General features: G+C 40.0%; 1 protein-coding gene across 5 annotated transcripts in view; it reads right to left on the reverse strand.

The window, feature by feature from the left end:
- CREB5 (cAMP responsive element binding protein 5) overlaps window positions 1-25,773 on the reverse strand; it is a 257,430-nt gene that overhangs the window by 73,746 nt on the left and 157,911 nt on the right. For all 5 annotated transcript variants that reach the window (XR_015773429.1, XM_014248698.2, XM_005518915.3 and 2 more), the window contains one exon: window positions 418-544. Coding sequence is in view for 4 of the 5 variants with exons in the window: in XM_014248698.2 (XP_014104173.1) it covers window positions 418-544 (127 nt within the window). In the remaining variant the exon portion in view is untranslated. The remainder of the gene's footprint in view (window positions 1-417; window positions 545-25,773) is intronic.

The following is a 25,773-nucleotide window of genomic DNA, read 5'->3' on the forward strand; positions in this document are numbered from 1 at the left end:
CCTAGTTCTCAGTAAGGGCAAGTTAACAGGCCAGAAAAGCAAATCACATTTCTTTCTTTTTAACTGGTTATCTCCCACACAAGAGGATCACTTACAGTTCACTGACATAACTTACGCACATTGTTTTTCCAAGTTTTTTTTCTGAATTCAGAAAAATCTTTTTGTTCCAGCATAGACATACTGATCTCACGAACAAGTAAGAGAATCACGAATTGTAGTCTCATGTAAACTGCTTCTAATCACTCTCACACTAATTAGCAGGACATTAACTTAATCAGAAATACTCTAAGGTGAAGCACCAAAGATGGTTATTACACTAGGTTTTTACAAAATCCAGCAGGCTTTCACCTCTGCTTAGACTGAATCAAACACAACACAACTTTCCACCCTGCAAAGAAGCCAAATCAGAAAACTTACAGGCATGAGTACAGCAGAAGATCCTGGCATGGTAGGGTTGGGCAGGGTGCCGGGCATAGAGGCAGGCATAGGCTGTCTTTGTCGGTTGTGTAGGTGCAGTAGTGAAGACAGAGAACCTGGGACAGGCCTAGAAGAAAGGAAAAGAAAAGAAAGCTGTCATGGGCTGTGGAGACCAAAACAAGCCTTACCCTGCCAGCCTTTGGTAGGCACAGGCAGCTCCAGACAAGCAGGCGCAGATAAACCAACCCAGGATTTGTCCTTTCCTGCATAAATCAGTGGAACATAAAGTTTTCAAGAAGAAGATGAATCACCTTCCTTCTTCTCTTTATCAGTTAAAGCACCAGTATAGTTCACCTGATATAACATGAATGTAAATGTACCAGCTGGTCTCAGTGTGGGCACCTCTGCATAGTACAGTGCAAATGATGGTACAAGAAAGATTTTCTACAGACAAGCCAGAAAAATCTGCTGGCATTACTGCACTGCAAGTTTAGCCCTCAGGAACAAAAATATCTGGATGATAGTATTGCAGACTATGACAAAAAATTAACCACTCTTAAATTAATTTTGAAATTGTATCACATGTAAATAAGCTACTCTAAAATGAGTATGTCAAATCACTCTTGAAAATCTCTCCTATGAAAAGCTACCAAGCCTTTGTTGTTAGCAAGATTACTAATTTTATCACTTAGCATACCACCAGGACATAAAAAATGGGGAAAAAAAAAAAAAAAAGAGTAGAAATAAAATTAGGACAATTACATTTGGATTAAGCAGTTTATGAAAGCAAAACATATGGACTACAGAAAAGCAGAGTGAATTGTTTTGGCAAAAGGGGTTCAAAAGATTTAGAAGGATTTTTTTAAGTATGGCACAGGGAAAACTACATGTGAGAAAGCAGGCCCACTTACAAAGAAGAACCATAAAATTAATGGATTAAACAATGTTGAGACTACACTTTGTAAAAAGCTGTTAAGAATGTGGCTTTGGGGATTTTGTTATCAGGTTTTTGTTGTTTTGGGATTTTTTTTTTTCATTTTGAAGAAAGTGCGAGTTGCTTAAAATTTTGAGTGAGTGCAATTTGCTACCTTTTCAAGCTTTCAAAAAGCTTGAAAATAAAGTTTTCACGTACAGTGCCTCAACAAACATTGACAGTACAAGTAGGTGTGTTAAATTCTCAGAGAACAAGATGCTCTTCTGTGTAGCACACGGTTTAGACTGTTTATTGGGAAGGAGAGCTGCCCCTAAAGGTACGAGACAGACTGGAGAAGAATTTGCATACATAATCTGGGAATTTGAAGAGCCTCTTCAGGGGCTATCATGGAAAAAGTCTAAGATGTTTAGAGCCTGTAAGCTTCACAGTTGATTTAAAGCCTCGGCAGAAGCATCCTTTGCTTCAGTGATGAATCCACGAGCCATAAAAGCCTCAAAATTGGGCTAACGTGGTCAGGGGAAGCAGTCATAACCTTAGAGGAGCAAGGAGTAAAACTATCCTGCTTGTCCTGAACTGTGCCACACCAAATGATGGGGCTTTACATTTTGCCCCTCCAATTGCAAGTGGTACTGTCAACCACAAATACATAAAACACTCCTCTAACTTTAGTTGTCTCTTCCAGTTATCTAACAATGTGCAAAAAGCCCAAAGGCTGTGAGTGATCGGATTCACAGACATCCAGTATGGAGGACTTCACATCCAAAGTGTAGGTGCCTGTCTGATGGCAAAACCACCTTCTTCTGACATACAAGTCCCCTTCTCTTTTGCCAAGACTTCAAAACACCTAATCCCCTTTTCTTTAAAACTCCCCAGCATTTCACATCCTTGGACTTGCAGTCCTTTAACACTCATCTCTTCAACCCTGTTTCCGTAGAAACATTTCTATCCCAACAAATGCCACCTCAAAATCCTTGCCCTGACAATTCCCCCATACTCAGACACTCTGCTCCTCCCACCCTTCTGCCCTCAGCTGCCCTCTTTTAGCAGCTGCACACAACTGAACCCATCCTTTTGTCTTGGTTCTCCATGGAGAGAAAAAGCCTGTGTTTTGAAGGATGTTTTAAAAATCCTCCCAGATACATACAGTACTCATTCAAAAGGGGAAGAAAGAAGCCCAAAAATAACAATAAATGTATCTCAGATACAGACAAGGAGTTCTTCCTATTCCTCCCTGGTTATCTGCTGATGGAGAAATATGATGCACTTACATCTTCATATCACCTTAAAAAAAACTCAGGACAACATTTTCCAAATGTGTGGTGCAATCCTGTGAGAGAGTGCAGTAAGTTCTGTGAGGGAGCATGAATGAATTTCTGGGATATGCGGCTCTACAGTCAGCTCAGCACACAGCTAAGCCTGGGGAGCTGTGGAGGTGGCATAAGTGGAATGGATGCAGTGCAGGAAAAATGAGCTCAGAAGATATACTCAAAGTACACAGACCCTGACCCATTCTACTGTCCACTTAAACTCAGCTGCTCCATATACCAGCACTCATTCTCACACATGAGAACTTGACAAATCAATAGAACAGGGCCAAAATAGCATGAAAAGCAGATTCAGCGCTCTTCTGAAAAGAAAATAGCAAGGAGATACCAGGTTGAACGTGAGGAAGATATCTCAGTTCAGTTTTTAGAGGCTGTGGTGACTCCCACAAGCAGGGCCCACCTCCCACTGGCCCATACAAGAACTACTGCCCTGCAGAGCAGCCAACAAACTCAAACAGGTCTTCTCTACCTCATGCTTTAAAGTCCATGTAACAGAAGGAAGGGCTGGAGCTCCATCCTGGGGCATTTGAGGGGCAGAAGAGAGTGTGCTGCAGCCCTGACTGGGGATGCACAGCTCCTGGAGAGCGGGTGGGAGGAGTGGGCAGGAAAGGAGAAAGCACTGCTGCACACTCCTGCCGGGCCCAGGAGGAGACTGAGGTGTGCACCCACCTGCCCACTCTGCAGCCCTCTGAGTCCACCAGCTAAGATGTGTGATCTATGGAACAGAATCTGTGGGAACTGCACTGGCCAGAGCTACACATTCAATAAAAACACTGCTCAAGTTTTCAGTGGGGTCAAAGTAAAACAAGTACCGTGAAAAGAGCCCCCTCCCACCTTTATTCATTCTGAGAGTGCCCTACATACAGACCCTTTGTACAATTCACCAGTTTCGTAATAAGCTTAGGTGTTAGGCTGTTTGACAGAAACTTATTTTGGCCTAACCTATAGAATTTGTGCAAGTGATTCTCAAGGGACTGCATGGTTTGGGTTTTGCTTATATGTTCCAGATCCAAAAAAATCTGCAACGTTGCTTTAATGAGTTTGGGAATATGGGGCATGGGCAAAAGGGAATTATTGGTATTTATTAAAATGGCAAAGAAGCTTCCTTGCTGTCCCCAGTTTTACCTTTAACACTGCTTCATTTCAGGGGAAAGCACATACTTTACACTTAGCTAGAGGAAAAAAAAATCTTCAGTTCTTCAGGTATTTTTTCATACTACACTCCTGCTAGTCTGTTCCCAAGTCTGTTTTTCAAAAGGGGTGCAGTCAGAGAAGCCTTGCACTTCAAGGCCTGAGCCTCTTTGTTGGAAAGCCTGCAGTGCTCCTGCCATCTATAAAAGTGCTACGTAACGCACACCGGATTCCCCCATCCCATATCAGGGAAACTGATACTTCCCGGTACTCATGGATACTTCCCTTGCTCCTACACTGAACACAGGTTTAGCACGTGCACCTGCACACTCACTCTCTCAGAAATCAGGGAATGTGTATGCCACAGGACCCTACAGGCTGAGATACTCAATTTGTCTAAGACATCTCTTCCAAGGACAACACCATCTCTTTTGTTGTTGCTTTCTATATGGCAGCAACGAAAGTTAGCAAGAGTTTATAATTGTTATTTTTAATGGTGGACATATTAAATCTGCTCCTCTCTTTGTAAATGCTGAGGATGTACTGCCTGCAGCCTGCCAATCAATATTGGTGACTGGGAGGTTTTCATTCCTTGGCACCTGTGTTGCTAAATAAATAGGGCTGTTGGGCAAACAGCCCACAGATAAAGGACACATAAGATAGAGAACTGACAGATGCTCAGCCTCACTGAAAACTGGCTATTGGTGGAATTTTTCCAAAATTTAAGAATTTTTATTGTGTTCCAGTGGAAGCCTTCTGTTGGACATGGTAGGGTTTTGGTCAGCATTTGTATGCTGTCTCTTTGGGCATATGTGGCTGGATAGTCAGCGTTACGGTGGCTTAGTAAAATACCACATATTAGCCAAGCTGCTGCAACTGACCACGTTGGCTCCTCTTCCTCTGCATGGTCATGCTAACACCGTGAGTCACCCTTATTAACATTGAAACAGATGGGTGGTACCCTGCTAAGCCATGGTGACTGATCATGTTCCATCATATGACTCTACCCAATGATTAAAGATAAATCCTCTAATTCAACCAAGTATCTAGGATATATACTTCAGTGTGTGCCTCCTTGATTAATACCAAATACTCCGTCTGATATGATGCAATTGACTGCCTGATGACTAAACACTACACTTGTCTATTAAAAGACTAGGCTTCCCTTAACTTGAAGTCTTCAAGGACAATTTGGGCAGATGCTATTTAAAGTATCACTGCAGAATGTTTTCTATTATGGTAAAGCACTCTGGGTCAGTGGGTCTTACCATGACCTCTCTCCTGCTCCTTACTCCCCTGGCACGTAACATTCGTGCAAGGTCATCAAGAATATCTACATCACAACCCCATTTTTAACACTTCAGCTAGCTCTGGCGTGGAAAAAGTTTAGCCAGAAGTAGACCAAGTTGCACGAGGGTAAAGGAACTTGTCTCTTGACTTTCCATAGCCTTCAGACCCAGCCAGCTCACACCAGGGCAGCCCACAGGTTGTGCTGTGGAAATTTGCCATGTCAGGTCAGCACTGGCTGAGGGGTTTCTGTACCACACTGCTGTTACACAGCACACTTGATTAGACTGTCATCATTTATATATATGTGTATAAACATGTATGTATCTACATATTTATTACAGCAGTGCCTAGGAGCCTTGCTTTAAAATACGTGGGTGAGGTTCTGCCTCAAAGAGCTTGGAGATCAAGTTAAAAATGAGGGAGAGTGAGTAGAAGCAGTAGGGAGACAGATGTGAGTAAGTCAGCAACGATATTGTTATGACCAAAGTAATGAGGAGCAATCAGTGCACACCAGCAGCCTGGATTTCTCCAAGGGTTGCCAGTATGTGCATGTGGTTTGTGTGGCTTTCAGGGTGAAGCCCCCAAGAAGCCTACCATAGCCTAAGAAAAAGCACAGCTGGCTGCAGTTTACCCTCTGAAACTCTCATTGACAGCCAGGAACTGTCACAATTAAACTTTTCATTGCAGAAAGTAAGTTTCCTGGAGCATTTGTTTCCACAGACCAGCTGCAAGCTGCATTTACAGCAGCTGCTGCAGCCAGAGTACCTCGCCCAAGTGCTGTCCTGGGCCTTCAATATTTGAATAATTCAGTCAGAGGCAAAGACATGGAGGGGATGTTTTAATCTGAGAAGTGACTGAATGGGTTGCCTCACTTACTGCTTGTCTGCTGTTTTTTGATCCACACTGCCATTATTTAAACCCATCAGAAAACTACAGCTTTCCTCATTTGTGATCCATTATTTCCCCACCCACAAAATAGGGCAGTTCTGTCTAGTTTCAATTTATCCATTTGTCATTCAGAGGAGGAAAGAAAAAAATAAACACGAGAGAAAGCAACAACAAAGCATCAGACTTGGAGTACCTCACATAGTTGCAAGGGACCTCACCTGACCTGCTGTATCCCATGTTTAACGATGCTTTAATCACATCATCACCAGAGAGCCAAGCTTTCCAAGAAGTGGGAGGCTTGTGTCACCAGTATTTTTCAGGGAACCAATCCATATTCAGGGGAAAAGAAAACTGGCACCTAGAATTCATGGCTCCCTGCCAACCTAGTAAAGATCCTCGTTTGTATTTCTCAGATAATTCAGACATCTGCATGATGTGGGCAGATTATTATTATCAGTAGCAGACATTTATACTGTGGTGGTGCCCAAAGGTCCCAGCCGGGACCGGGACCCCATTGAGCCTGGCACTGTACAAACACAGATAAGAGACAATTCATACAGAGCGTGTTTACATTCTAGGGACACAAACCAGATGAAAAGTAGAAGACAGAGATAGAACACACAAGCAAATAAATATGCTAAAGAACTGGAGACAATTTAGAGGCACAACTCTGGTTGCCTTTTTGTTTCTTTGTATGTTTTTTATTTAACTGGTATGCTCAGAAATGACAGGACCGAGGAAGTCTGCAAGAGGAAGGGAGTAACTAAGGCTGAGACACAGGAAGGGTAACACTCTAGAGAGGGAAAACTGTGGCTCATAACTTGGAGGATTTGGGAAGCATCCAGAAAAAGCTATGCTTTTTGCAGAGATTTTTAAATGGGGTATGCATGTATCTTCATATATTTTTTACCTTTAGGTATTTTCCCAGTGTTGCACAAGAAGAGATTTCTGCCTGGGAAAGAGAAACCAGCTGACAGTAAATACACTGGCAAAGTGAAAGTGATGCTTGACACTGTAATGGGAAACTGGAGGACTGAGATAAGATAAGGCTAAGCTTCGAAAAGTCTTAAAGACAAGAGGCTTGATTCAGAAGCGAAGGGAAAGTCCATGTAAGTGTCTCAGAAGAGCTGGCACAATTAAGATAACAAACTATACATTGGCACAGAGAAAAAAGGAATTCAGCAACAAGCATTACAAAAAGAGCAAGATGCAGCATACAGATATTAAATGATACAGAAGTCAAAAGCAACTAAAGAGGTGTTGCTTCTCAATTCAAATATCCCTCAATGGCACTTGAGGAGAAGATGTTCATTAGAAACAAACCAACTCCAGAAATGCATTCTAGATCATTTGTTTTAATACACAGAACACCCAAATGAAGGGAAAGAATAAAACAAACAAACAAATAAACAAAACCCAGAGAATGGATATATATATATATACACAGTAAAATACTATCATCCCATGGAAAAATGCCTTCAAAATTTGTTAAAAATTCAGTACTTTTCACCTGAGCTTGTAGGAGAAAAGCCCCACAAATCAGCAGCCCCATCATGTATTTAGTGGGCCAAAGTCTAGTTAAAGGTTTAGTCAATGATAAATCTTGCCTCTAGAAACTCCAGTTGTGCTAATGCCACCTATATTTCCTGAACACATGTTTAAAGAGCCTCTGCAAATTCAGCACAAGTAAAAGGACCAGCAGGTCCTTGGAAGCCTCACAAAACCCATTAACATTTGCCTTTTGGCTCTTACAGGTCCTAGAAACTGCTGGTTTCAATCTTTCTTTCCCTCTAAATATTTCACTGGGTCTTATTGCCTGACCCATTACAAGAAAAATAAGAAAAGCTAGAATGGTTTCTTGGACTATAACCTCCTTGGAGAAGTTTATGTTCTGCACAGTGTTATGCACACAGCTGGAACTCACAAATGATATGTGAAGGATAATGGCATAGTTAAAGCAAAACAGGGAAACGCTGAAAAAGGCAGGTTCAAGGATTATAAAGATCTGGCCCATATAAAAACACATTCTTGCATTAAAATAAGAAAAAAAGAAATGGGATAAACCCAAAAAACTGCAACATAAATAATATTTGATCATAAAAGCAAGCAATGATGTCAAGCTCATTCCACTGCCACTGCAGTCCCTCAGCTCAGACAGAACCAAGCTTAACTCTTCAGGAAAACAAATGATTTTTCAGCCTCACAAATAACGGTGTGTCATTTTTCATTGAAAAAAATAGGTAGCTATAACACACAAATACATCAAATGGTAGCTGACTTAAAAACAGGAATAATAACAGCAATAAAGCTTACACAAACACTTTTTAACATGACCATTCTTTTTTAGACCTGGGCTTAAGATTCCAGCCTGACAATCAAAATCAAGAAAATTTGAAATTCTGAGGCTCATTGAGGAAAAATATCAACAGGTCAAACAGCTGGAAAGAAATCTACCTGCAGCATCCAGAAAAAGTGACAACTGAACGCCAAGTAACTCTTCTGCCAGGTTAGGGCTACCTAGAGGTGCTGGAGCCCTCATTTGCTCAAGTGACTCCTTTCACACACATGTTACAGCAGTGCAAATGGATTTTACTTGATCTGCACAACTTTGCATCTGAAAGGGACTTATGCAAAAAGGACGGAGAAAAAGCACATTTTACTCTTAAAGGGCTGAGAGGGTCTTCAGAGAGTTCTCACTGATTACTCACTACCAACTGATCCCTATACTGGAAATCAAGTGAAACAAATGTCTCAAAATTGTCTTTCTATTTAACCGTATTATTTGGACCAGTGCAATTTAATATAAATACTAAGATAAAAGAGTTTTGTAAACCCTCTTTATAATAAAAATTAAAAAAAAATCTTTTTGAAGTGATTTATTTTTCTTTTTCTTTTCTCCTTTTTTTTTTTTTTTAACTTCCCAAACAATAAAGAAGTTTGTCTCTGAAAATAAGATGGTGAATTACAGCAAAGTTATGAAAACAAAGAACCAACAGTTTCTCCAGTGCAGGCTTGTTACCATGAGCTAATAATTCCAGACTTTAAGCAAGCTGAGCCTCTTTTTTAATAACTGCATGCCTCTAGGCAAAGTATTTCTACTAAAAATTATTGAGGCATGGAACAAGGCAAGGTGTGTGAGCTAATGTTGGATTGTTCAGCTACTAAACCAACTCCTATAGCAATGAGCCTGCACTGAACTGACATATTATTTCTCTGTATACACTTGTATAAACATACTGCTTAAGGTCGAAATCTGTGTAAGCTTTCTTTTCAATTAAAATGTCAAAGATGACAGCACATGTTTTCACTGTCCTTCAGAGGATGATGGATGCTGCAGCAGCAGTTTCATGCCCCCGTGTTTCAGAGATGTTTGCCTGCCTGGGTGTCTAAGAAAGATGTACTTGCTGATGTCTTTATGTGCCTGCAGGCAGACAGGACTGCTATACTAATACTTTGGGTGGCTTTACCTCTCTTGACTTTTTCTTCCTCAACATTGCCCTCATGGGCCCCCACATCCAACACTGTAAAAGTTGGAGCGGAAAGGTTGCTGTGCACAAAGAGGTTGGGAAAAGGGTCCTGTATTAATTAATCAAATTAAGATTGCTACTTAAGTGAAGGCTTTAAATTGCAGGCCAGTTTCTGGTCATGGCTAATTCAGTTCGGGTACCTAACTTAGGTCACCACAGAAAAACAGCTCCTGTGGGTAGTCAACAAAAAGACAAAGTAGGCCCCTAAAGAAGCTTCCAGCAATTTAAATATAAAATAATATTAATTAAAAGGCAATTAATCTGAATCTTCACATTTCTTCAGCTCTAAATTAATAAACTAATAAAACTGTAACCATCAGTTTCTCATTCCTGCTCAACAGGCTAGAGCTTGTACAAAGACAGTGGCTCCAAATGTTGCTGAGCCTTAGGACCATGTGGCAATACAACTCACAGCACATGCAGCTGCAATGCTAGCGTTGGGCATGGAGCAGAGATTTGATCACAATTTTGCTGGAAAATAGATTGACTAAAGGAAACAACCCAAATGAGAGAAAACCAGTCCAGCATCTGCCACTGGCAGATTCAGTCTCTCTCCTGCTGACAAGACACGAGTCTTCTGAATCCACTAAGGAAAGCAGAGCTCGCTCTGGTTAGCAGAGCACAGTCACTAACAAAGACAATATGTAGATGTATATACATGTGAGATTGTTTATTTACTGGGATTTAAATTCTACACTCAACACTAAAAATACAATAAAAGTAACATATACTGTAGAAATCTTTAAGAAAGGCATTATATAAAATAATTCTACATGATTTCCTAAACAAAACAGGAAATACGCAAAATTGAAAATTAGAAGCCTGAAAAACTCTCAGATGATATATGCCAGCAGCGGCAGACCAAAATCCAGCTCTTAATCCTATCCTTTAACAAGAATACCATAGACAAACTCTGTGCTTTTAAAGGCTCATTGCTTCCCAAGCACTTCTGCCATCAGCACATTGTTTCTGTGGTGCCAGCCTCTCTCTCCAGCCTAGAGGAAAGTTAGCACAGCCCACCATGTTCACAGCCCCAAATATGCTCAGTGTCTCAAACCTGCTGGTTGTATCAGTGGGTGGCAGCAGGGGAGGAGGCAGAGGAGCACACACATGAGGGTGTACTCTCAATTATCTGTTCAGCAAGTCATCTCCAGGTGTAAAAATATTTTAATGCTGCCAAATAGCTATGTATCTTCAGTGACCCTCTTCCCACCCCCAACCCACTTCACTGATTCCCTTCAAACTTTCATGAAGATCAAAATGAATATATGCCATTTCTTGGGAGGAACCTTTGCACACGCTTCATCTCTTAAACATGCTAAAAATCCCAGCTGACAGCTATATTAGTACAAATGATGAGAAGCACAGGGAAGACGTGAATCTCAAGGCACACAGAACAAAGTCATGGAGAACTGCTGCAGCTGTACTTCAACAGAGATCAGCTCCAAGGCAGCGTTGTTTGCTCTTGTAATTTAAAAGATTCACATTGCCTTCTCTGCTTACCTCCCACTGGGAGACATCCACTGATTGAGCGCATTAGTCAAAGAAACAGGAATCACAAATACAGTTTTTACGTAGCTGAGGCAAATTACACTGAAGGGTAGAAATCATTTTAGCTGCTATTTACTAATAAATTCACCTAGCACAATCCTTAGGAAATGTGTGCTCCAGGAATGCCCCGTGACAACAACGGAAGCGCTACAGGTAGTGGCTGTGGGAGAATTTGCTGACACTCAGCTGCTGACACAGGCCAGCAAAGGTCTCCAGCAGCACACACAGAGAAGCAATGGTAGCAAATAAAAGCCACTGTCCACTCATGTCCAGCCACAGATACTTGTGAAAATTTCTCTCTCTGTGCATGCATGCATGCATGCTAAGGGAGACAGCAAAAAAGAGCAGGCATTGAAGAAGGGTTATTTTATTCTACCAACAAAGTGTACATTGTCATCGTAATCCCCAGTCACTATCTATGCCCACTCCCTCTCCTGTAAGTACTGGTTTGAGCAGGAACCTGCAGCTAATTTTGAGGTTGGGGTTCATTTGTTTTCACATCAATGCAATTAATTTCCACTGGAAAATGCATCTCAGGCATTCAATCAAAATAGGCCTAAAATAATTCTGAAAAGCTCATCTGTCTCCAATCTATATAATGTTTTAAAAATTGGATGCATGCCCTGCAATAACATTGCACTTCACAAAGCTTAAAGCTCTAAACTTGAGGGTATCAGTTACATTGAAACTGTAGTAAATTAAAACATCCCGTTTCTGGTTTGCATTGATTTATAAATATCGACAAAACTACTATTGCAGTCATTACCACTTTGGGTGCTCTGAGCTGAATTTTCAACAGTTATGGGTTATTTTAATTCTTATTGTGGCTACAGTAGCCTTTCAAGTTATAGATCAAATTCCAGATAACGTGTAAATCTTAAATCTTGGTTTAAGAAATATGCATACAAACCAGCCAATATACTTTATATAAAGCAGCAAGTCTAAGTGACCAGTAATGCAAATACCAAAGCACACTTTGTTTTACTCTGTAGCCTAAAGCAGAAAGGATACTTCCTGTTATGAAACGTTCTAAATAGAAGCAAGTGATAATGGAATAAAATATGAAAAGGCAAGTATCTCTAAGTTGTTGTTTTGTTTTTTTTAACCAGGAACCTGATACTCTCTTTTGAACTGTTCTTTAAAATGAGACAATCAATATTCAAAAATCATATTCAAAACTTCTCCTAAAGATCTTTCCACATTAGCCTATCTGGTGATCTCCAAAATGTGCTTATTTATGACCAAATTATTGCTGAGGAAATATAAACCTGAAAAAAAAAAAGATAACTCATGAGCTGCAGCCCAGTTAACACAATCATTTGAGAAAACAAGAATAGAATGAATACATCAACAGCAAGAGAGCCAATTCTCAATGGTGTACAGCACACAGCTTTGCCAAAGACAATGGATTTAAACCAACTGGGAATCTCACTCATACACACACATGCACACACACTCCATAAACAGACAGTATTTAACATGCACTACATCCAGTTGTAAAACAAGCTTCGACACTGATCTGTGTCTTATGCTTCAAACAAAAACAAAAATCCCCATCTTCCACTTTGACATCTGTGGACTGCTACCAAGTAAATTCTCCTGATCCCTGGTGGTGATTAGCTTAAGAAGTGAAGCAGAGGGATCACCATAATAATCACAAAATTTCTCCTGAAAGCACTGGCCAACCTCTATCCTTGCTCTTCTTGATACCATCACAAACTATGCTGCTCTGCAAAGCACCTTTCCACTATTCTGCTCCGCCTATTTGCCTTGTGCAGCAGGTACTGTTGAGTTGTGAAAGACAAGGAGAGGTGGCAAATGTTCTTTTGGGCATGATGCTCTTGCCATTGAAGTTCACAGGAGTGCTGCTCATACAGTCGTTTAGAACAGAACGAGACCCATAAAAATGTATGACCCCTATGAAGACATTTTCCTAAATTATACCCTGAATACTGACTTAATGCCTTCTAATGACATGCTACATCATATTAAGAAAAAAAAAAAAAAGGTTATTTTACATCTTTACCTTCCAATTTGTACTGATGTGTTTAGTTTACTGTCTCACAGATGGGGTTTTTGTTTGTTTCTTGTTTGGAGGATTTTTTATTTTATCTTATCTTTGTCTTGAAAGAAATGCTGTCTTAAAGAGGAAACATTCTCCCAAACCAGAACTTTGCATTGAAGATTAAAATTATACTCTCTGCACCAGTTTAGAGTAAAGGGCTTAATGGTCAGTAGAGAGTAATGTAAAAAAAGCCTGGGTTATTCTGCCAACTTCCAAGAGTCTGCAGTATGAACTAACACACTGCTAATTATTTATTTAATATCTTTACATGAACCATAATTATTCATACATACTCCATGAATAGTCATGGCTTGAATGGCTTCATTTTTCCTCCACTTTTTTCCCTTTGAGAACTGCCACTGAAACAGTGTTTTAACTAGAAAGCTGCCATGCCAGGGGAAGTAAAAGAGCAGCATTATGATCAGCAGAGACAAAAATTGAGTCAGGTGAATTTTGAAACTCTGTGGGTACTGGATAACTTTAAGATATTGTACCCCACGGTTTTCAACACAAAAATTCAGCAAGGAGGAAATATTATTTGCATAAAATACCTCAAAAAGGCCGGGCTGACCAGGCTAGAAGGAGCTCTCTTGCTGCATTTGCACACTGGAAGTAATGCCACAGATCTAGACATGGCCTGAGACTCCTGTAGACATTCAGGACTGAGAATGCCCTCCCAGAAACACAGGCATTGCTTCAACTCCCATCAACTCCCAGTGCTGCAAAACCCAACTCCAAAGTACCACTCTTAAGTGAAGTGCTGCTATAGCCATCAGAATCAACTGCAGCATTTGCATCAAGAGTTTCCAGATTTAAACTGTGGGAACGGGTAGGCTGGAGCTGTCAGTGGAAGGCCTCTGACAATGTAATTTGTTTGTCCTGCTGGCTTGACAGTCAGTGCAAGCTGACATTCAAGAAACATTAGTTGGTTTTGTGAAGTTTTTTTCTTTTTTTTTACACTGCTTGGAGCATTTGGGGGCAGAGAAAAAGGTCTCTCAACTAAGGGAGGGGACGAAGCAGAATATGAATAATGGAAAGGAGATGTGTCCTTTTCCAGATGTCTCCTATAAAATAAGTGTTTGTCACATGTACTCTGAGACACTGCAGGTGAACATGTTAAAAAATGCTAACTTTACCTAAATAGCAAAGTGGCAGCTCCACTTATTTTACACTAACATCATATCTATTTAGTTTGGTCACAGGGAGCCAGACATTTTACTGATCTGGTTAAAATATCTCAACAGTCACATAAATAGACCCAGTCAAAGCCTGTTGCATCACCTGCTTTTATTTTTTACTGTTAATATTTAGCAATGGAAGAAAGATACAGATCTGTGCTCTATACACTTGCCATCTCCAACAGTATGATCTCAGCTCAGAGAGCAGCAGGAATTTGCACAGCAGTGAGTATGGCTGATTTCCAGGGGTCGGAAGCCATGGCTTACTCACTCTGCTCCACATTTTCTGCTGTTGTTCTATTTCTTTTTTTTTTTTTTTTTTTTAATGGGAAAGGCAAATATGATGAGCATAAAGAATAGTGGCAAAGTCAGATTGCAGGTCAGCACATTTGTATTTTATTTTCCCCTGGTCTCTGTATTTTGTGAAGCATGGATTTAGACCTTGTATTAGCCTACCAGATAACAAGTCCTTAAAATGATTCGTGCATAAAATTTGACGAGAAACTAAGCATTTAGGAATATGTGTACCTTTACACCAGAAATCTGCCTTTATCTCTCTCTATGGCAACAAACCATCTGAATCAACAACATTGCACCTCGTATAAATCTGACCCAGTCCATGTAGGATATGTAACAAAGGTAATCTGTGACTTGAGAAAAGAAAATGCAGCAGTTATGTATGCAAGACACTTTGTATTTGGCAGACACATACAACCAGCTGTTTATTCTTCAGTTTGTGGCTATACATCTACTGGGACATCCCCCACCCCTGTAAACCTTGCTTAGCTCCTGGTCTTATTTCCAGTGTAGATTTAACCCTAAGCTATGGATAAGCATAGTGCTTGGGATTTTAAGTTATCTTTTAGTATCATTTTTGACATCTCCACATATTATAATGAGCTTCTTTTTTCATGGGGGACTTGAAATCTGATTTTAATTTGTAGTAGGGATATGGTCACAATAAATGTCCATTTCATATATTCATAAGAAGCCTCTAATGCAAATGGAAACTGGCTGTCTTCTTGTAGATTCAAAGCCATGTATGTAAAACACAGAGCACAGATCTGTTCCACATGCAAACCCATTATCAACCCACCATTGCACCCCAGCTCCTGCCCTGGCAGCAGGCACTCCTGTGCTGAACAGTCTCAGCAGGTATTACAGCTTGTGTAATAAAGGAACAGGTTATGAAATCATTAGCACCTCAGCTGAGGCTGCCACAGGGATGCCCCTCTGTGTTCGTTGTGAAATGTTTCTTTGGCAGCTGCATCCTAGAAGTGCACTTGGATGTTGTTGCTTCAGCCTTGCCACAAAGAGTGGAAAGTAAGCCAGTATTTTCATGTTCTGAACTTCGGAGCGGAGGATGGAAGTCGCTCTGGTCCACCTCTAGGCTTATTCTACCCATTTACACATGGCTAATTCTAGGCTTGAAGACTTCTAGGAAGCCCCTTTGTCTATAATCACATGCCCAAACCTATGTATCCAGCGCTGCCAAGGACCTGAGCCATGCTTAAGGAGGCTGAAGATACTTCAGCTTTATCAAACACCACATGTGCCAGCCCCCCTTGTCCTGCAGGCAGTCACTGCTAGTGGTGCTTCAGAGCAGCCCAAATGCAGCTGAGGGCAGCCCTCCCCTTCGCTGGAGTCCTGCCTTGGGGTACAGTGCACATCCCATTGGCTTTCCTTCTCCAAAAACCCTGCAAGCTCAGGTGAAACTGTGCCAGTTCAAGCAGTTGAGGCTAAACTCACTTTTCCCTCTGTAGGAGAATCCATGTCTCCAACAAAGAAACAAAACCCACTCCTGGTCACTCACTGAGTAAGGCATCTGGGGCCCTTTCAATGTTCCTTATGCCAACCTTGAGACCCTCCTGCTAGTTTCACAAATATTTGTGAACCGTGCCCTTGCCAATGTGCAAGGGAGCACAACTATACTCTGGCTCAGGACAATTGGCGGCCCTAAATACCAGTGTCTGGATCTATGAAAAAGGAAAATTGTCCAACTTGAAGGAAACCACTAGCTTTAGGTAGGGAGGAGAACACGTTGAAAGCAGTGAAATTTGACTGATTTGAGTCACCTTGGGGTCTGGTCCACTGGTATTTTCAAAACTTAAGTCGGTTTTGCTAACTGTAGATAGAGAGCTCACAAAGGAAGGACCTGTATCAGGCTCCTGAACATTAAGAAGTTAGCTTGGGTTGCTGTCTCTGAATTGATGCACTGGGTCATGATTGAAGTGAGGGGCTGGGGCTTTTTAAAGCAGCCTAAGTAAATAGCTGAGCTTGATGTGATATAAAAAGCACCACAACAGAAAGGAGAAGTTAACATAGTAATGAAAATCACTTAACCTTAATCATCCCTGAGACAGTGTTTTTACAATGCTACTTGATTTATTCAACTAGCAAACATGCCTCCTTTGACTTTTCTTATAACAGGCCATCTCACCCGTGCTTGTTGGGATTTGAGTTCAGAGATACTTTAATTGGCATGCCAAGTACATTATTTAAATGTCTTTGATGCCTTTGATAATTTCTATAAAATTATTTGCTAAGCAGTAAGTAATATTTATTTGCAAAGAAGACACGCCCTTACAAAAAAAACAACAAAAACCAACCAACCAAACAAGCAAACAATAAACTAAAATCAAAAACCCAAAACCAAAACAAAACAAAAGAAAAAAAAAAAAATAAACCCCAAAAGAGAGAGAGAGAGGGAGGGAGAGGGAAACCCCCAAAACCCAATCGAAAACACTCCACTTTCCAGGCAAGTTTGGAAAAGTAAGAGGTTTGGTCACAGGTGTGTAACCAGTGTTGCACATTATTGCTTAAAGACCTACTGAAGTCCAGATTCATTGCTGCTGACAAGCCTACCACTTAGTGTACGAGACCGTATGAAAGCTTGTTTGCTGCATGATTTACGATGGTGCCCTTACTGTAAACTACCTGTGCTCTGCTGAGCAGCCCCATGCTTCCTCTCCAGTGGAAGGGCCTCAGCTTTTGGAAAAGCTGGACAATTTCTCAAGTGAGTACACTCTTGTGATACTGAGGCTAGCCAGACCACAAACTATTTTATTATGTTGTGTAAAAACCTCTGTGCAAAAAAACCCTCTTTAATTAAGATAGAGCAACCAGCACTGTGGTTGTAATTACCTTGGACTGCTTTACCCACGGGCATAATGAAATGAAATTGGGCCTTCTATATTTTTGTTTTTAAACTAAGTAAACCCAAATTAATTTATTCAACTCAAACCAGACAGGTTTCTCTTTAAAAGGAAGGCCTATATGGTTGGAGGAGCTGGTGCAGCAGGCGGAGTGACATGCAATGATGACTGTGAACTGCAAACTGCTGGCAAAACATTTGGCTTGCCATTGGTCCGTGGCCAGTATTTTCCTTTGTTAATGAATCCCACATCTTTTCTCGGTTAAGCATTTTTTTTCTACTCCCCCTTCATTTTATTTGAAACATATTTTAAATATTTTTGTTTTTATGACGTAGTGGAACATGATACAGCCCCCTCCTAACTCTGAATACAGGAAAATCAATTAAAATTTTGACATTGGGAGCTATGATATAAACATATGGTTTAACTGCTCAGCCTTTTTTTTTAAGCAACATATCAAGGATCAGCACAGAGAGAAATAACAAAATGAGAACTCCACATTATGGGATAAAAAGCTTACCTGCTGAAAGTATATCATAGCCAAACCTTGTTATTCACCAAAACCAAAAAAATCTGAAAACTTGTCAGGTTTTGATAGATTTCCTCTTAGGCCGAGGATTACATATTTTTTATTTGTGCTCCTTTCTGAGAAAAAAAGGCCATTAAATAAAAATAGTCATTCTGAATGATGTGTTTAATATTTAGTACATTTTGTCTCACCCAAAGGACCTTCATTTTATGGCTTAAAGAATACAATCTTAAAATGGAGTTTTATGGGCTTCCTCATTAACTTCCGACTCTTACCTGAAGATGAAAAAATTATTGAGGAATACTACATTGGAACAAAAACACGATTTTCAAATGCAATGAATATTGTGGGCATCCAGTCACACCTGCCCTACTGACCACCAGTCCTTAGGACTACGTGAAAGTGAAACCCCTTACAGGTCCCTTTGGCATTTCAAATCATCAAAACCTCAGACAGACAATAACAAGTCACTGAAACTCCAGGGAATAAAGGCACCAAAGAGAAGATTTAACTCTCTGTTTAGCTCTCTAGGTCACTAGGTTTCCACAAAAAGAAGCTCTTTCCCACAGGTCTTGAAAGATTGGAAATTATGTTAAAAATGAAGAGTTATTGTTAATCTGTCGCTGGTGAAAAAAGAAGCCTTTTTCAATCGTCTTCTATGGACATCTAGTCTCCAATCCTGCAATCATCTAGCTACATGAATTTACATGCCCTCCTTTAATATTCCTCAGTTTTACAAACCTTGCAAAATTTCTTCAGCCACATTAACTTGTAGTTAGTTTTACCAGGGGAAGAGATGACGAAAGTATAGCACAATGCACTGCTGGCCCTGAAACCCACACCGGGTTAGGACAAAGATATACCGGAAAAAATTAAGTTGCAAAAGCCTTTTCTGCACAAACCCCCTAACTTTTCATTGTGAGAATGGTGCCATGCTTGTGTTAGAAATGACAGAAAGCTTTTTTATAGAAGCTCTTGATATCAACTCAAACCCCTGAAGTTACATGAGGACAGAGAATTCAATTATCTACGGAGTATGTGCAAATTAAATATACTCTATCACAGTGAATTCACTTGCACTGTAACTGCTTTGATTTATGCAGAAAATTGCAGCCAAGCTCAAAAGCTAGAGCAGCACTTTCAAGTTGACCAAAATTATTAAATTCATTATCAAACTGTATTTAATAAATCTTGGAAGTGGAGAAGAATAGAATATTTGGAAAACCAGAAATCTTTAGCATTTCTAAACATTTCAGTTTGAAATGCCATATTAATCTGGAAATTTAACTAGTTATGTTAAAAATGTAATTGTCTTGAAAACCGGAGAATGTCTTTATTGTTTATTTGGACAGAATAATTAAGAAATTAAATCATATTGACTTAAACTAAATTGGTATTTTTAATTTCAGCCACTGAGTCAACAAGCTTGTTATTCACATAAAACTGGTTACTGTTACAGTTCACCTGCACGAAGCACACCAATGACACAAAAGAAACTTTAAATCTGTCAGGTTTTTTTCATTTCCTGCTCTATTAAAAACAACACAATATTCCAACTCATTCCTCTTTTATGTCTTCTTTCCCAGATTTTTTCCTAACTCATTTTCACAGCTAGTTAGAAACCTGAACATCAATATTAATGTATTAATGAAAAACAGAATTAACACTGGTATTTCAAAGCTATCTTAAAGACTGATTAGATTCAGTAATAAATTAACTGGGTAGGAATGCTGTTTTCAAGGGAAAACACGATATTCTGCAGGAAAGTATGGGACTTTTTGTTTTGTTTTCCAAGGAGATTAGCTCTTCCAGCCAGGAAGTTTTTACCACACGTCCAGATTCCGTGATTTGCTCTGCATCCAACAGCGGTACAAAATCATCTCTGACATTTACCGAAGCGTCAGGGGCAGCACTCTAAAAGGACAAAGCTTGTCCTGATTGTAAGAAAGGAGTTTGCAAACAGGGTGAATGCATGACAATAAATTAAAAGAAGTAAATAAAAAAGAAGGTGCCAGTGGCGTAGTGAGAACAGGGCTACACACTCTAAGACTTCACTTTTAGAAACTATAAATTTGAACATCCTTCTCTGAGCCTTTTAGATCAGGACAAATATAAGATTGAGTCAGTGTCACTCCAGAAAATTTTGTCAGTGAAGAGTCATATACAGATCCTCAGTCTTTGTTCTATTTGATAATAAAAGATTAATTTTGCAATAATTAAATAACTGAGCATGCACGATTTTACATATGACAGTAGCGACAGCATATTGGATAGTCATTAATGGACAAACATGAATGCAGAATTCGGTATACAGGGAGTTCACTGCAAAAAGTAATGTGCCATTACTTTTATAGAGGGAACAGCTTTTGCTAGCAAAGCTCCTGTAAACCATACATTTGAGCTTACAGGGATATTAGCAAATGGATCCCTTCCATGGTTATGGACAAAGCTGGTCTCCTAGTTTTGCAAAACATGCTGAAAATTACCATAGAGGGCTCAAAAGTTTTATTTGTTATGGTTTAATTCCATTACATTTTTAAAAAATGAAAAAAAAAAAGGAGCGGAGAAGGGTACTTTTAAAGAGCTGACTAATTTGGAAATACATCAGAGACAGATTTTCTCACAGGATTTTAGAATTCTCTTGCAATTCTTCACTATAAGCAAAAACTTCAGATGCTTAGTCGAGGAGGGAAAAAGATCCCTTTAGCTGTTCATAAACTGAAAACATATTTGTCTGTATTTTGGTTAACATTTCAGCCAAAAAATGTCTGGTTTTCCTTATTACTGTTTTATCTTTGCATGCTTATCGGGCATCTACTAAAACTTGAGTGCCTGTCACTTAGAGAGTGATGGGAAAGTTAGGAAATGAAGCACCTTGAAGCAAAGAGCAATTCAGAGTCCACATTTAGAGTGTTACGTCAAGTGCATGCATTCCTCATTTCTCAAGTCAAGGTGGACACAAGCAGGCACAGGATATGCTTTAGATGACATTATGTTCTTATCTCACCTCTTGCTTTTCTTATTGCTTTTTGCTCATCAAAATTCTTCCTGCTTCCACCCCCTGCACAGCCAGCCTGTGCTGCCATCATTGCCCAGCGCAGGTCCAGAGAAGAGTTTCAGTCAGAAGGCACCCCAGAGGGTCACCTTGTCCAACCTCCTGCTCCAGCCAGGACTAAATGCCATACCAGAGCAGGCTGCTGGGGGCCCTTTTTTTAGACAAAGCGTGAAAATCTACAGTAGCAGAGAGTGACTCCAGCCAGTTGCTGTGCCTCGCCACAGTTCTCCTGCTGGAACCTTACACTCTTTAGGTCTCATGGAATCTTCTCTTGCTGAAACATGTGCCTGTTGTCTTCTGCCTTCACACTGCAAAGTGGGGCAGACCCTGTCTCCTCCTCCCCTTCAAGTAGCTAAAGGCTGCAATTAGATCCCCTGGTAGTCATCTCTTCGGGGTAAATAAACCAAGTTCCCCCCCTGTGGCTACTCTCTCCCTTCAGCCTAGGGAAGATGTCCATAATGCCATCTGATCTCTGTGCAACTGACCCACCTTCAAGTAAGTCACTGCAGACTCACACAAGAACATGTGTTCAGTTTTGGGGTGCCCATCTGTTTAGATATATTCAACAGTCCAAGCAGATTTCGCCCAAAACTGCCCTTTGGTTGGGTGCAGAAATTTTGTACTCCACTCACAACAGAGATCTTTCTAAGTCCTCTGGGGATTGTTTGGGTGAACCCAAATATCTACCCTTAAGCCAATCAGTTAATTATGGTATGTAATGTTTGACCTATTTGATAATTACTATGCACAAGAAACATGCCAGGGCAGATGTGCCACTGAAATTCAGTGCTCCTGTGCTCAATGCGACAGGGAAGACACAGACCCTTCCAACATCCAGCTCAATCCAACCTGCACTCCAAAAACTTCCTGTTATTGGAGCATTGCATCTGTAAAACAAGTCTCCCTGAGATAAAGAAAGCTGTATTAAAGTTGCAGCTGAATGTGCTTTCAGACAAGAGCTTGTCCTGGGCGAGACCAGGTGAGACCAAAGTTTAAAACTCTGGAATGTAACACGTGCAGATGCCAGAGTATTTTTGCCTGTTTTATCATTTGCTACTCGTCACACTTTCTGGGCCCATGGAAACGAATCAGAAGTAACAGAACCATTTAGAAGTGACACTGAATATCACAGAAAATTAAGTGAACGAAGCTTAATCATCTTTCAGTGCATGGTAAGTAAAAAACATTATTTTTCAAGACCTTTCTTAAATAACAAAAAAATGTATTTGTTAGCAAAAATATCCCAATTTCTCTTGAAAAAATTGTTGTCAAAAGCTCACATTTTAATAATTACTGAGCCTTGTGTGAAACTTTTCAATCAGCCACAGGTTGCTTTTCTAAGAAGACCTTTATAAATTCAGGCTTTTCCAACTATCTATGCTATTTTTTTTCCTATAACATTCACTTATTTGTGCATATTTTTACAAATGTCGCTGGAAAGGTTTTTTACTTTTCCTGAGGTACGTACTCCAGGTTTTTTCATGGAGCACTACAAAGTCTTGTCAAAATAGTACAAACTAAATGAAAAAATAGCTTAATTAATTACTGAATATTAGAATATGTACTAAATTGCAGTAGCTGGGAAAAGTTCCATACTGCACAAGATAAGCAAGTAAAACACCAAACCGAACAGTTAGTGATGCACAGCAATGTCCCTCGTTTAACTGTTGTTTAAAATTTTGTCCTAAATTTGATTTCTTATTCTTAAAGAAAAACCTGAAATATGAGGGAGAGCTGAGGGGTGCTAACAGAGTGTCAATTTCAAAAAGAAAGAAACCATCAATCAAATTTATATACCACTATCACCACCTTAAGTCGTGCAACTTGAAATTTAATTCAGGTGATAAATTCTTTCTGGTACGATTGCTTAGGAATAAAAGAAGTTAATTTTGCCTTGCAGTCTCAAGGATAGGGACAAACACACACACACCCCCCCTACACACAGAAATAGATCCACACATACCAATCTGCACTTTGTGCAACACATCCCTCTTTCATACTAATGGCCACAGGAGTTACTTGTCAACACTGGATTCCAATGGCAAGGAATCTGGTCATTCAGGCAAACTGGAAAATGAACCTTAATTTGGTGTTTCTGTTGATTTTTCAACCAATCTCGCTTCTACACGAGTTTTCTAAAGAAACTCACTTATTCAAAGTATATCAGAAAACTGAAAAGTATTCAGAGCAATGAGAATTCCTGCAGTTCTGTGATACAAGAGAAATAGAGCTCATGTCCTTAGCTGCAGTGAAAGAAAAGTTAATTTTGACCAGGAAACCAAATGATAACAAAGAACACAGTACTGGAACTTTTCTGACATGATACTGAGTTGCCTTAAACTGAGGTCAAGGAAGAATCTGGTCTAGCACATTTTTTCTGTTCTGGTTTGTAAGACTTCATTTGGAAAAAACTAGCTCATGTTAAATCTGACATATAAAATTACTGGTGCTGATGGGCTTTTCCAGTGTGGTAAAGCATTCAACTGACATTATTTTTGACAGAGCTTGTGATAATGAACTTTTATTATTATAGCTATTATTTTTCTTCTGCTAATGGGCACAGATTTATTGATCTGTAGAAAATAGTGCCCATCTGAAGCACATTGCCCATATTCTTTATGGCCACAGGAATAGCATAAGTGTTGCAGATATCTGCAGTAAAACTCTCTATCTTGTTATTTACACTAATAAACCTTGTACTTATAGTAATACAGAGCTTCAATAAGTTTGACTAATGGCTGCAATTTTCAAAACATCCTGCAATGCTCTTGAATTAAAGATGCAAATATAAAGACCACCACAGAAACACAGCTTTTGTTGATCTGAGAGACTCTCTCAATTAGTAGTTTTTACCACATGAATGGCTAGTTTTATTATACTGTGCAGAAATCTTTCAGTAAATTAAAAGTTGTATGTTTTCAATGGAGATACTCATTTTAACACTTGGAAGTTGATGCTACAAGGAAACATCAGGCCATAAAATAAAGAATGGAAGTGAGGATGGAATAAACAGTGTTGTGTTAAGTAAATGATACTTTCCTGGCTCTGTCAGGATTCAAAAGACCTAAAAAGCAAAATGTGTGTCACTGGGACTGAAAAATAATTCATGCTATTTGACAATACAGACTTTAAAAATGTGTTTGGAGGAAGTAGAGACGGAGCAAGCACCACAACACAAAAAATTCCATTCCACATTTAAAAACAAACACAAGAGCCCACGTAGAGAGGAAATCACACATTAATAGAGATCCAAGGTTCATCAGTCTCTGGGATCACTGTGGCTAAACAAGTAGTTTTTCAAGAGGGCACATTCCAAAGCTAGAGATGTTGAAAAATCCGTGGGTGCTCAAAGAACTGAAAGGAGGATAGTTCCACAGATTTTAATCCAAGCCCATCAACTCAGCTCTCCCATTCACTGCAATAACCTTTGGATCAGGCTCAACATCCAAATGTAGTCCTCGCTCACTAAAATTGGCTGGTCATACTGGAAACTGCTTGGGCAAGGTACCCCACCCATAAACAAACAGAGTGTTTGGGGAGAGTACGGTAGTAAGCAACAAATACTCTGTCTCTTTGCCAAGACTAGGAGTTTTGTCTCTTACTTGTTTGCCCTCGGAGACAATAAAACGAGGGCTATAGTAAGGGAATATCTCTGAAGCCATCTAAAGAATGCCACATGAATGAGAAATAAGAGGATAAGGGTTACTTCAATTTTGAAGTCAAAAGGGGAAGAAATGACTAAGCAACAGGGTACAGAGAGCCACTAGTAGATGGATGCAGTGTTTCCAACAGCTCCTTGCTCTGGGATCTTGTAAGTAGGAAGAAGAACAGAAAGGAAATACAAACCAGAGTGTGGAAAGGGAATTCCACTATGGAAACTGCCACATCATCTAGGTGGAAGACAAAGATATGCAAGTCCATTTGCAGGAGAAAGAGAGCATAAACAGAGTTAAGTGGATATTAATGAACGCTAAACAAGGATGGCAAGTCTGCTCTGAACTTACAAATCGCATCCGCATTAATACCAAATGAGTTCATTAAGATTAACATTATTATGATGAGTATCAAAGGGATTAAAAGAGATTATGGTAAATAAGAGAGTCAGATAGGAGTGAGATGTAATTACCTTCCTATCTGGTTTATCTGTAGCTGCAGAGAAAGACCCAGCATTCACTTCACACTGGAGGAACCTAACTCACATTTTGATCTGAAGTGTAATTTTCAGTAAAGCTGATCTCAACAGTTTGGGCTGAACACGGCCCAGGCATGTGCAGGATAAACAAAAGAAGGGTGGGAAGGTGAGAGTACAGAGAGTTGGGGAAGGGCGCAGGAGGCTGCTTTGCCCCAGCACCCCCACCCAAACGCAGGAAACAACTTGGTCTTCCTGCCTCTGTGTCCAAAACTTGACGAGCAGCCAGCCCTGCCACCACCTCTGTCCAACACCTGACCTGCTCTGATGCCAGCACACATGACACCAGCTCTGGAAGCTTCACGGGTCTTCACAAACATCAGCCAAGTCTTCCAAAGAGGTTTAAGGGAAAGGCCTGAAGTTAGAGCTAGGAAAACTGAGGAATTCAGGAGCAGAGAGATCACATTCAGTGAAATAAAAACAAGCTGTCTGATATTTACCTCTTGCTTTTGTACCGCAACAACAGAGCCAATTCTTCTGTGCATGCAGAGACCAGCTAAGGAGCACCAAATTATGGCTTAAAATTACACAGCTTATAG

The sequence above is a fragment of the Pseudopodoces humilis genome, chromosome 1 (genome assembly GCF_049639895.1).
Source record: "Pseudopodoces humilis isolate 2021_Gansu_Grassland_sample_001 chromosome 1, ASM4963989v1, whole genome shotgun sequence".
In the NCBI taxonomy this organism is placed as follows: Eukaryota; Metazoa; Chordata; class Aves; order Passeriformes; family Paridae; genus Pseudopodoces; species Pseudopodoces humilis.